This window comes from Bubalus kerabau, chromosome 12 (genome assembly GCF_029407905.1).
Source record: "Bubalus kerabau isolate K-KA32 ecotype Philippines breed swamp buffalo chromosome 12, PCC_UOA_SB_1v2, whole genome shotgun sequence".
NCBI classification, from domain to species: Eukaryota; Metazoa; Chordata; class Mammalia; order Artiodactyla; family Bovidae; genus Bubalus; species Bubalus kerabau.
Genome location: NC_073635.1, coordinates 3,129,621 through 3,142,331, shown reverse-complemented (window position 1 = coordinate 3,142,331; position 12,711 = coordinate 3,129,621). Strand labels below are relative to the sequence as shown.

General features: G+C 38.1%; 1 protein-coding gene across 12 annotated transcripts in view; it reads right to left on the bottom strand.

Annotated features, from left to right (window-relative positions):
* DIAPH3 (diaphanous related formin 3) overlaps window positions 1-12,711 on the bottom strand; it is a 571,991-nt gene that overhangs the window by 390,930 nt on the left and 168,350 nt on the right. For all 12 annotated transcript variants that reach the window (XM_055541934.1, XM_055541925.1, XM_055541924.1 and 9 more), the window contains 4 exons: window positions 9,852-9,926; window positions 9,700-9,769; window positions 3,449-3,585; window positions 1,594-1,699 (listed from right to left, as the gene is read on the bottom strand). In XM_055541934.1, the coding sequence (XP_055397909.1) occupies window positions 1,594-1,699; window positions 3,449-3,585; window positions 9,700-9,769; window positions 9,852-9,926 (388 nt within the window). The remainder of the gene's footprint in view (window positions 1-1,593; window positions 1,700-3,448; window positions 3,586-9,699; window positions 9,770-9,851; window positions 9,927-12,711) is intronic.

Sequence of the window (12,711 nt, the reverse complement as noted above, 5' to 3'; positions counted from 1 at the left end):
CCTCTTGATGAAAGTGAAAGAGGAGAGTGAAAAGGCTGGCTTAAAACTCAACATTCAAAAAAGGAAGATCATGGCATCTGACTGCATCACTTCATTGCAAATAGATGGGGAAACAATGGAAATAGTGACAGACTTTACTTTCCTGAGCTCCAAAGTAACTGCCGATGGTGACTGCAGCCATGAAATCAAAAGACACTTGCTCCTTGGAAAAAAAGCTATGACCAACCTAGATAGCATATTAAAAGGCAGAGACATTACTTTGCCAACAAAGGTCTATCTAGTGAAAGCTAAGGTTTTTCCAGTAGTCATGTATGGATGTGAGAGTTGGACTATAAAGAAAGCTGAGAGCCAAAGAATTGATGCCTTTGAACTGTAGTGTTGGAGAAGACTCTTGAGAGTCCCCTGGACTGCAAGGAGATCCAACCAGTCCATCCTAAAGGAAATCAGTCCTGAATATTCATTGGAAGGACTGATGCTGAAGCTGAAGCTCCAATACTTTGGCCACCTGATACAAAGAGCAGGTCCTTTGAAAAGACCCTGATGCTGGGAAACATTGAAGGTAGTCAGAAAAGGAGGTGACAGAGGATGAGATGGTTGGATGGCATCACCAACTCAATGGACATGAGTTTGAGCAAGCTCAGTGAGTTGGTGATGGACAGGGAAACCTGGCAAGCTGGCAAGAGTCACACACAACCGAGCGATTGAACTAACTGAACGTTTCCTGATTTGTCATCAAATATCATGCTCATTTTTATTAATTTAACACTAAGATCTGGCTATTCTATTCCTACCAAGTTGAGAACAATTAAATGGCTAAAGTATACAGTTTTAAAATAAAATTTAAAACTATAATGTCTAAGTGTAAAACAGATTTACTTCATATCTATTAGCAACCTCAGTTTCCAAATTTTATTATGCATTAAAATCATCTGAGGATCTTTAAAAATTCTCTATAGCCAGGTCACAACCACACCAATTAGATTTTTTAAAATTTGAAGATAGAAATCAGGCTAAAATAATTCCTTAAAGATACTCATGTTTGATTAGCAATGGCTATAACAAAAATTAGAGCAATAAAATTATTGTGTCAAGAAAGAAAAATTAAATGAATATTAGATAGGTAACTTGGGTACTATAATGTTTCAATCTAACATGATGTTTTGGGAGCACTTAAAATATTTGAAAATCTCTACGTGTACCCCAGTCTCTTTACTCATGAAAACTCTCAATTTTTCAGATAGGAGGACTGATACTGAAGCTGAAACTCCAATACTTTGGCCACCTCATGCAAAGAGTCGACTCACTGGAAAAGACCCTGATGCTGGGAGGGATTGGGGGCAGGAGGAGAAGGGGATGACAGAGGATGAGATGGCTCGATGGCATCACCAACTCGATGGACATGAGTTTGCGTGAACTCTGTGAGTTGGTGATGGACAGGGAGGCCTGGCGTGCTGCGATTCATGGGGTCGCAAAGAGTTGGACATGACTGAGCGACTGAACTGAACTGATCTGAACAGCTTCACATGTTATTATTAAATATAAGTCAGTCAGTAAACATTTACAAAACGTATTAATGATAAACATGAAACCTACTTGCAACTGAACTGAATTGTGCCGAAGACCTTCCACAATAGAAGAAAATCTGTCAATTCTTCTTTCTTCTCCAGCTGATGTTAAAGCTTCTAAGACTTCTTCAAGGCTATTGGAAAATTACAAATTAAACTGCAAACAGCAAATAACCCACGTAACTCAAAATTAGTAGCTTAACCTACTACGCTCCAGAGTCACTACTTCTAGGCAAGCAGTAACATTTTATAAGTGTCTTACTGATTACACACCACACAGCAAGCACAAACCATGTTACATATTCATTTATTCCTCATAATAACCCTATGATCATATTTATTTGTCAAACATTTATATAGTGCTTAATACACATCAGGTACTATATAACCTGTTATAAATATTAATATTAGCTAGTTTTAATGTACGTCATTCTATAAAGTAGGTATTATTGCTATTATATTCTGTAAGTTAGGAAACTGAAGCAGAAAAGGGTTAAGCAATTTGTCTAAGGTCTCACATCTACTAAATGGTAGAGTGCTAGAGCAAGGATGAGGATCCAGACTGCTTTTAACCACTACAACTCTACTCTGCCTTGAGTGTAAGTAAATGAACTTCTGGTGGCCAAACACATACAGCAGTAAGTAATTACAGTCAAATATAAAGAATGATGGTTATGTAAGAAATATACGTGCTATTTCTTTAAAGAATACTTATGCTAACAGTACCCGGTATACTGTAAAATCTCAGTTTGTGGACATAGACACTTTAGTCCTAACAGTTCTTTACATCATTTAAACAATCTATCTGAAGTCAAGAAATAATAAAAGTAATATAGAAGTGAAGGAAAAAGAGTAGAAGAGGAAGGAGGAAAAGGAGAAAGAGGATAAAAGAAGAGAAGGACAAGAAGGGAAGAAGGAAGAGAAAAGAGAAGGCACAGGACACAGGGGAGGAGGGGGAAGACACAGGGAGCAGAGGGAAAGAGAGGCAAGGGGAGCACAGAGGAGGCACACCATGCTTCTACATTAAATTCACCCTTGGGTGGCCTTCTTAAAATGGGAAAGTGCTAAAGCTGCATGCGTGGCTTTGCAGGTGGGACTGCAGCAGACTCGGCCTCATCCAGGGAGGCGCACCAGCCACGTGGTGCCTGCTGCCTCCCCAGCAAAGTCCAGCTGAGCAGGGCTCCAGTCAGCGGACCCACAGGCCCCCCATGGACAAGTTTCCAATGTGTGCTGGGGGTTTCACTCACAGGGCTCTGCCCACACTTAGGAGGTCAGAAGGCCATTTCTGTTTGCTCTGTTGGTTGTTCAGTTTGAATATCTTTACCATATATAAAAGGTATTTTAAGTAATTTTTAAATGCTCTCTTGTAATAAGAACACTAATCTTCCTTAAAAAGACAAAAGGTTTATTTTTATCTTTCAATACATGCAATGGCTTTTTAGTTACAGCTTTAGAAATTGTAGATAATGTCTTTAAAGTTTAAACGTTACGATACACTTTATGGTCAACACATTCTACCCTCAACCATTACAGTATCAATTATTCACTAATACTTCTATCTGGAAAAAATCATAAGAAACAGAACCAATCTGTATATTTTTCAAAGTCTTCATTTAGACTGTTTATTCAAGGTCTGCGTTCAAAACAGTTTTAAAATAATAAAGAAATCCATTTTTCATAGAAACATGTCAGTCCATAACTACTGTATCAATTAAGAGAAAAAAATTTTTCATTTCTGTTCAGCCAATATGAATCTAAATAAGCTGCTTAAGTATACTTCATTTATTTAAAATAAATTCTAGACTAAAATAGAATAATGAAAACATTATTGAATCAAACTGTATTAAATTACTGTGTAACGAGAGAAACAAGTTGAGACTTACATGCTTTCCTCCCCTACGATGCACACTGCAGAAAGGAGCTTAACCACATCCATCATCATGCCAGGCTGCTCAGGATCAATGGCTCTGGCTAGCAAAGAAAGACTCCTCTCTTCACTCATAATTCTTTCCAAGCCATACTACAACATTTGGAGAAAAAGGGTTAAATTTTAGTGGTTAGTTAAAAAAAATACTGCCCTGAAGAAAATGCAGTTATTAAAAGAATGTTTATAAGAAACTATACTTGTACATGTAGTAAAGTGAGAAAATATAAAGAATGTATAACATTCTAAAAAAAATTCATGTAACTATTCCCTTTACATTAAAAACTAAAAAAATCAATCAAATACAGATGACCGCTCACAGGTAATTTTCAGCAACATAACTGAAAATTATTAGATAGGCAGGTGGCCAACTAGAGAAAGGGAAAAGCAGTGAGGAATACTGAGATCCCCCAACAGGCACACACAAAATGCACAGGAGGAACTCTCCTGCGGGAAGGAAGGCTGGTAGGAGGTACAGGACCACAGAGCACTGTCCCAGAGAATTACAGTGTGAACCCCTGGCACTACATAAAATGCCAAGCAAAAAGTAAAACTCATTTTAATAGAAGCGTTTCAATATATCCAAAAGGTCATCATTTCAACATGTAATCACTACAAAACATTTACTGATGAGATATTTTCACTTTTTCTTTTCTCCTAAGTATTCAAAATCCAATGTGTATTCCACACTCAGAGCACATCTCAGTTCAGAGTGGTCACATCTCAAGGGCTCAGGAGCCACACGTGATAACCGCATTCCACAGTGCAGGGCTAGACAGTAACACTTGGTTCATAAATGGGCAGAAGCTGAAGGGTGATTTGGGCCGATACCATGTAGAAACTACTGCAGAATATATGTATTCTGATCAGAATGATATTTTGTCATCAGAAAGACAACACATAATATTAATATAAATGGGATGATTTTGAATGTAAACAAGGTTTGTTTGCTACTGCTAGGATGTCACATCCTACTGGAAGATAAGGAATTATGTTAACGACTCAGTATTTTGATTTAAAGATGTATACCTCTCTTAGGGCCCACTTACAATCTATGGGAGATAAGTATCAAATAACAGAGGATGAATGAAAACAATACAACAGTACTATTTATTTACCCTACATCCCAGAGGATCCTTTTAAAGAGTGAGAAATTAGTTGAATAGAATTACTATTAATACCAAGCTCTAAAAAGGACCTTAATCCCAATTAAACTCAAAATTAGCATTAGATATCAGTATCACCAGGCTTCCCTGATGGCTCAGAGGTTAAAGCTTCTGCCTCCAATGCAGGACACCTGGGTTCGATCCCTGGGTCGGGAAGATCCCCTGGAGAAGGAAATGGTAACCCACTCCAGTATTCATGCCTGGAGAATCCCATGGACAGAGAAGCCTGGTAGGCTACAGTCCACGGGGATGCAAAGAGTCGGACACAACTTAGCGACTTCACTCACTCACTCATCAGTATCAAAGTTAAATCTATAACAAGCTTAGATCCAAATGCTTTGAGTGCTATGAAATCTTATTTATCTCTCCTATCTTGTAAATGGCATTTATTTAAAGAAGCTTCACATTGTAGTGAAATATTGCACTCACTTCAAACCGCTATCTAAGGAACACAGGTAAAAAGAAGGAAGTACAAACAGAAGGGCCAAGGGCCCCAGGGTATGATTTCTGAAGTGACTTCTCTATTCTGTTGGCCACAAGGAAATGTTTACAAAGAAGCAGCCAAGAAATGCTCACTTTTGTGATATCCTAGGCTGTTTCATACCTGGAAACAAAGAAAAGCAGGCATGGAGCCAGAGACTATAACATGCCTTGACAATCATTCCAGGGAATTGTCAGAGGTTTGTAAATTATCACTGTGACCCAATTCAAAAAGTCAATCAGCCACTGATTACCAAGTACCAAAAGGCTGGCTCTGTCCTAATAACCTGAGGCTAGCACTTCCCTGCCCTTCCCACACACTGGGCTGGCCTGGGCCAGCACCTGCCTTTACCGCATCAGAATGTGCCGGGAGCCAGCGAGAGACATTCCACTCGTGACAAAGGTCATGAGGAAGGAGGCTCGGCATACGCAAAGGCAGGATCGAGCCTCAGGAGTGCCCCCGGATATTCTCGAGCATCTACCCCCAAAAAACCAGAGTCTGCCTACTTTATTGCTTTGTGCTCTCACCTCTGACTGTACTGGGGGCTGTCCCCCACCACCATCTCACTCTGTCAAAGAGTTAACTTACAGCTCCAATTAATAAAGTTCCTGGGCAACTAGGAGTGTTTAAATCCAAACCCCTCAGATGGCTCTCTAACTCGCCTGACAAGTTTACCCGGACTCCTACAGCTATGCATACGGTTGTTTACAGTCTCCCAGCCTCGAGAGGCACGGGAAGCTTAAGATATTCAAATAGCTTAGAGCCTCTCAGAGAGTTAAGAAACTGTCAGAATAAAACTAGTAAAAGATTTCATTGATGAGCCAATGCTTGTTGCCAAGTTTTCACATCCCCTGAATTGTATCCTTGAATACGTATTAATTAATAGTTGGTATGTAGAAAAAAAAAGTAGTGGCCTTGGTGTTAGTAACTTTAGACCCTTAAGGTAATAAATTCTTTCCTTTGTTGTAAACCCATTACACATCCACCCTATAGGAATGCAATTTTATCTTCGGAAGATGGCGCCAAACCTTAAAATAATTACTCTTAGAGAAAATAAGTCTTTGTTGATAAGTCTTTGTCAAGAGTCATAAAATGTTAATAGGCCTTCCGACCAGAAGATGATGTAAATCACCTAAACCATTTGTATACGATAAATTTGCAGGAAAGAAACCCTGGTTTTTGATAAGGATCAAAGACTGCTGACTTTGCATCCCCTATTATCCTCTATGTGTAACTTAGGGTATAAAAACCCCTGTTGAAAATAAAGCTACAGGCCTTGCTCACCAAAGCTTGGTCTCCCCATGTCATTCTTCTCCTTAACTTCCAGCTGAGTCTCCATCTGGAGCGCGGATATCCTCTGCGACCATTTATTTGCCTGGGCTTCTAAGACCCACTCGAGAAGGTGTCTAAGGTGGGGCACCTTCCGCTATTCGAGAGGGCGCCTGCCGGCTCCATGGTCAGAGCTAACCTGGTGTCACAGGTTATATTGATTTTCCGTGTAAACCAAGCTACTCAGCTTCTTTTCTCCACTGAATTTTCCTACTGAGCTATCCTCATTCTATTACTCTTTATATCTTTGATAAATAAATAAATAGGTGGCCGAAGCCATCTCTCCTTTGAATACCCTGGATCAGCCGGGGCTGGACCTCGGCAAGAATGGGAGCATTCCCTGGTTCCCGCCAGCGTCCTGTGAACTCAAAGCTTCTTCACAGGCAATATTCTCTTGACTTTGCTAATAGAATATTGGACGGTGCTTGTTTTGAGACTGGAATGAGGCCAGATTACCACAAATGAGTATCTAAAGACTGAACTGCTTCCTACTTCTATAGAATTTTTCTCATTCGATTATTTAAAAAAATAATAATAATAATAAAACAAAACCCATGGACTGTGAGAGAAAGTCAACTTACCAGCACTGGCATTCAAAGTGCATTAAATAAAGGCTACTATAAGGTTAGAGAGATGATGGCAAATTGCGGAAGGTCTGAGAATGTCTCTCCACTGAATGTCAAGGATCCACTTCAGATTATAGGAAAACACACACATTCTAAACTGAGAACCAGTGCCAGGTTCCATTTGCATTCTACTTGAGGCCTATTATTACTTAAGAGATGGAATTTCGGGCCACTGAAGTTGTGTTCGATGGGGGAAGGTGAATCCCCTAAATCCTGTGTAGCATGCCTAACACACGAACACTAGTGCTGAATAACTATCCACAATGAGTTAATCCCAGCAGAAAAGAGGAAGAAACTGGCTTCAGGAACAAGGCGAGCTAGCTGAGTGCCATAAGAAACACACCAAAAGCTATCTTGGCTTTTATTTTCTCATAAATAATCAAAATTTTCTTCTAGTTAAAAACTACTATAAACTTCTATTTAGTATTCTATTGCATGCAATGCTATTAGATTTGCTCATAATAGGTATCATACTTGTTTTTTCTCTTAAAGACTATATTTTTCATCATTCAATTAACTTTTATACAGATTTCACAGTAGGTACGGGGAAAAAAAATTAACCAAAAGATCCCACATACAATTAACTTTACAATTCAGACATTATAATACTAATTCCAAGTATCAGAAAAGTTTTTTAGTAACTTTTTATTTGTATCAGCATGAGTGGTAGCAATAAATGCAAATGATAATATATTTAATGTATATACATAAACTATATATAAACTCCATATACATAAACTAGAAACAAAATGATCCACTACTATAACAATTAAATCACATTATATTAATTAGAATATAAACACATAAAGTTTACTCTCTTTCCAATTTGATCTCAAACCAAGTAAGAATATTATCTCCTATATAACCCCTCACTTTAACCATGACATTCTTCTCAAATTCAAATTATGATTCAAATACCCCTTTGGTTTTTAAAAAACATTCCTGAGTTTTTTAACTCAGCTTTCACCACTGAAATTCCCAATTCATATTCCTACTTTAGGAGGACCCACCCCCACCCCAACTGCCGCCACAGCAAGTATTACAGGCTCAGTTGGGAAACCCCTTATTAACAGTCTGATTCCTTTATTCACTCACTCAACACATGCTCTACAAAAGCTACATAATATAGCTAAAATCAAACTCTCACAGAACAATCAGTTCAATATAGAATGGGGTTGTGATTTCTATAACAGAAATTTTCCCTGAAATTATATCTGATTAGAGAAAGCATGGAGGTTAAAAATATTTCAATGGCTAAAAACAGGAATTTAGGCTTCAGAAAATGATGAAAAATTCATAAATAGTCCAGTAAGAAAAATAATTAGAAAATGTAACTTTTTGCTGCATTTAATCAATAGAAAAGTAAATGTTAATCATTTAACAAGTACTTAAGTATGAAGTTCTCTAAGGATTTATTTTTAAAATGAATATTTAAAAATTATCAGAACTATACATTTTGCCATAAAACACACATCATCTACCATAGGTAAAATTTCCTCTCCCACTGTCTAATGAACGAAAACACTTATCATTTTTGCACACGATCAGGAGGTAGATGCATTTAAATGTTAGAGCTAGAGACACATCCTGGAACAGAGCTAACTTCTGCAGTTAACAGTATGAAAGAAAAGAAACACTGTTAGAGAAACCGAACTTCAGTACAGGGCAAAACCATTTCTCTCTTCTAATGTATGCTCCTTAAATATTCAAACTGCAGATTCGCCATATTATATTTGGTTTCAATATTACAGCTGACTCTTGCACATCACAGGGACTACGGGCACCAACTCCTCAGGCAGTCAAAAATCTGAGTATAATACTTGATTCCCCAAAAACTTACTTACTTAGCCTACTCTTGACTCCTTACCAATAACAAAAACAGTTGATTAACATATTTTATATGTCAAATGCATTATATACTATATTTTTAAAATAAGGTAGAGAAAAGAAAATGTTATTGAAAAAAACCATAAGGAAGAGAAAATACTTTTACAGTACAAATATGTATTTATTTTAAAAATCCTCAAGTACGTGGATCAGAGAAGTTCAAACATGCATTGTTCAAGCATTAGCTGCACTTGCATTAAGTATCATTGCTCCACCTCTGGGATCTGTTCATATCTGTTCACATTAATTTCATTAAAGATTTAAATTCCTAGATTATAAAAACTAAGTTTTTCCAACTTAATTCTTTGGTAATAAGTATTACTGAAGATCATATTTAATAATCATGTATGACTTCCAAGCGGATTCATGCTATACTTTTGAAAATTAAAAAGGAAGGAAGGGAAGAAGAAAGGGGAGCCAAAATGCAGACAGACAGCGAGGTACTGAGGTAGGGAGGAAGGACAGGAGGAAAAGAGAATTAATCTGTGTACAAAGAATGAAGCAGCAGAAGAGGGTCTATTCATCCCCAAGTATCTCCTGTTGATACACAGTTCATTTGACACAAAACCAGAACAACACAATTCAATATTTTTCCATTATAAACTGAAGAGCTTACCAAAGCAATACATCACTTTGGTGCAAATTCTGTATTACATAACTCTACTTCATAAGAATTTCTGTAAGAACTAATAAAGAACAATGCATCTACCTATGTGCATACCTGGGTATTCATCAAGGCCTTCAGACACTGTATGACTTTGTGCTGATTCTTCTTCACAATTGTTTCTTGTCTGCATGAAAGATATCAGTGTTGGAATCATCCATGGACATGCAAATGCAGCTTAACTGGAAATAATGATTAGCAATACTTACATTTTGCCACTAATCAGCTTTTCCAAGATGTCCAGTAATAATCCAAGCCCCTCATGTCCAAAGCTTTCCACCCAACTGAAAAACAGAAAAACCGACAGTCTTATATTAAGTCAGTATTCGAGTTTTATCATGATAATGACATATACTCACAAATATTCTGCACTTGTGATAATCTAGTCATAAATACAAAAGAATAACATCGTAATATAAAGGTATTCATGATTCACAATCTTAGTTGTGAAAGCAGCAGCAATGATGGGACAGCCAATGGGATGCGGACCCCAGCTTGCACTGAGCTTTGTGAGAGCTTCGCATGCCCAGAGCGCCCCTACCGCATGTCCACTGACATCACATGAGCAGTTAAAACCTGCCATGTTGGAAGTACTGACATGACAGAAGCAGCTGACGCTGCTGGTCAGAGCACCACCGCACCCAGAGAGCTGGTGGTTAAACATTCACCAGCTCACCACTGGGCAAGCCCCAGTCTGGACTGTTCCGAAGAGCAGACACTGGGCAAGGTAGCAACATTGGAAAAGAGAGGACTCTGGTCTACATAAAGAAAAAGATTACTGAAAAATGTAGTCAAAATACTGTAAAAAGCATGTTCTATGAGAATTTCCCGAATCACTAAAATACATCCTTATACATGTTAACAATTTCTTAAAATTTCAAACTTCAACTGTATTTTTCAAAAAAGCTTCATCATTATTTTTAAATGAGTATTCTCATCTTGACACAACCACCTCCATTCTGTAAACCCATTAATATAATCAGAGTATGTATGTAATTGGGATTTCCACTGGTGGCTCAGTGGTAAAGAATCCACTTGGCAATGAAGGAGGTATGGGTTCAATCCCTGGGTCAGGAGGATTCCCTGGAGAATGAAACAGCCACCTACTACAGTATTCTTGTCTAGAAAATCCCTCGGACAGAGGAGCCTATGGTCCATGGGGTTGCAAAGAGTCAGACACAAATGAGCGACTTCATTTTCACCTTCCCTTAGCAACTAAAGAACAACATGTATGTAATTAGGATAACTCTGCCAACAGACAACAGCTCACACCTATTATAGTAAAACTACCCTAGGAGAATCAGCGGTGATCTGGAAAACCTAGCACAATAAATAAAATAATAGTAACAATTTATCTTCTAAAAAGTGGGGGAAAGGCAGGTAAGGTAGTCTGGTATTCCCATCTCTTTCAGAATTTTCCACAGTTTGTTGTGATCCACACAGTCAAAGGCTTTGGCATGGTCAATAATACAGAAATAGGTGTTTTTCTGGAACTCTCTTGTTTTTTCGATGATACAGCGGATATTGGCAATTTGATCTCTGGTTCCTCTGCCTTTTCTAAAACCAGCTTGATTTTAACCACCACCCATAAAAGAATCTGCCATTTAGATTGACAGACTCTTCTCAAACTGTTTTACTCATCTCTTATCCATAAGAATAATTCAAGAATGCACTTAACAAATTACCTGTAGTCATTTCAAATCTACTTTCACGTTTCATGAAAACACCTATAACATCCCACTTAACTCCTTGATGACATCCTATTCTGTACTTATTCTAATTTCACTTGCAGCAGGGAAGCTTGAAATCAAACACACAAGAAGTAATTAGAGGGTTTTTTGAGAGCTGGCACTAAGATATGTGGACAGACTCTGCTCATCAGGCCCTTAGTACTTCACAGTAAAACTTAGTGAATTTTCAACAATCTCTGTTTTCAAAAGTATACCCATAAAAAATATTCTAAAGCTAATATAAATTGGTTAAGATCATTCATACTTATATAACTTTTAATCGTTATGGAAAATAAACTTGCTACTCCTAAAACTGCCTTATAACAAAATATACAGATACTTTAAAATTATACTAATGGAAAAAGAAGATACTATTGCACATAATTCCCAGGTGCTGCCAGTGGTAAAAAACCCAGCTACCAATGCAGGAGATTTAAGAGACACGGGCTTGATCCCTGAGTCAAGAAGATCCTCTGGAGGAGGGTATGGCAACCCACTCCACTATGCTTGCCTAGAGAATCCCATGGACAGAGAAGCCTGGCGGGCTACAGTCCATAAGGTCACACAGAGTCGGACACAACTGAAGCGACTTAGCACACACACACGCATGCACATAGTATGTTCATGTTGGAGCCCACTATAAAATTTAGGAAGTATATCAATCCAGGTAAATCAAGTCTGACAAATAATATTAATAGAACTGAGCTATTTCAAAAATTTATCATTACTAATATAACAACTAATAATAGAATACTGGGATCCACAGAAGTTCTCAAATCAACTATTTCTGGACAAACTAAATAACTGTTTTCTACAAAGCAGAATATGAGTCATTACAGTAAAAATCACACCCACTCATGCATATTCAGTTCAGATCAGTCACTCAGTCATGTCCAGCTCTTTGCAACCCCATGGACTGAGCATGCCAGGCTTCCCTGTCCACCACCAACTCCCGGAGTTTACTCAAACTCATGCCCATTGCATCGGTGATGCCATCCAACCATCTCATCCTCTGTCATCCCCTTCTCTTCCCACCTTCAATCTTTCCCACCATCAAGGTCTTTTCAAATGAGTAGGTTCCTCGCATCAGGTGGCCAAAGTATTACGCATGAACTAATTCTCTATAAAAGCTGAATGTAAAGAAGCACTATACCCTGTTACTTTGCATGATAAGCCTTTAACTCATGGTGGGAATAACAAAATCAGAGAGGCTGGCAACAGCCTTCTGAAAGCCAGACTACACTTTACATTTTGTAAAACATACCAAAAACAGGGCAAGTCAGACAGGATGCAGGGAGAGGAAGCTAAGATGCTTGATAACAAAACAAGCACTAATATT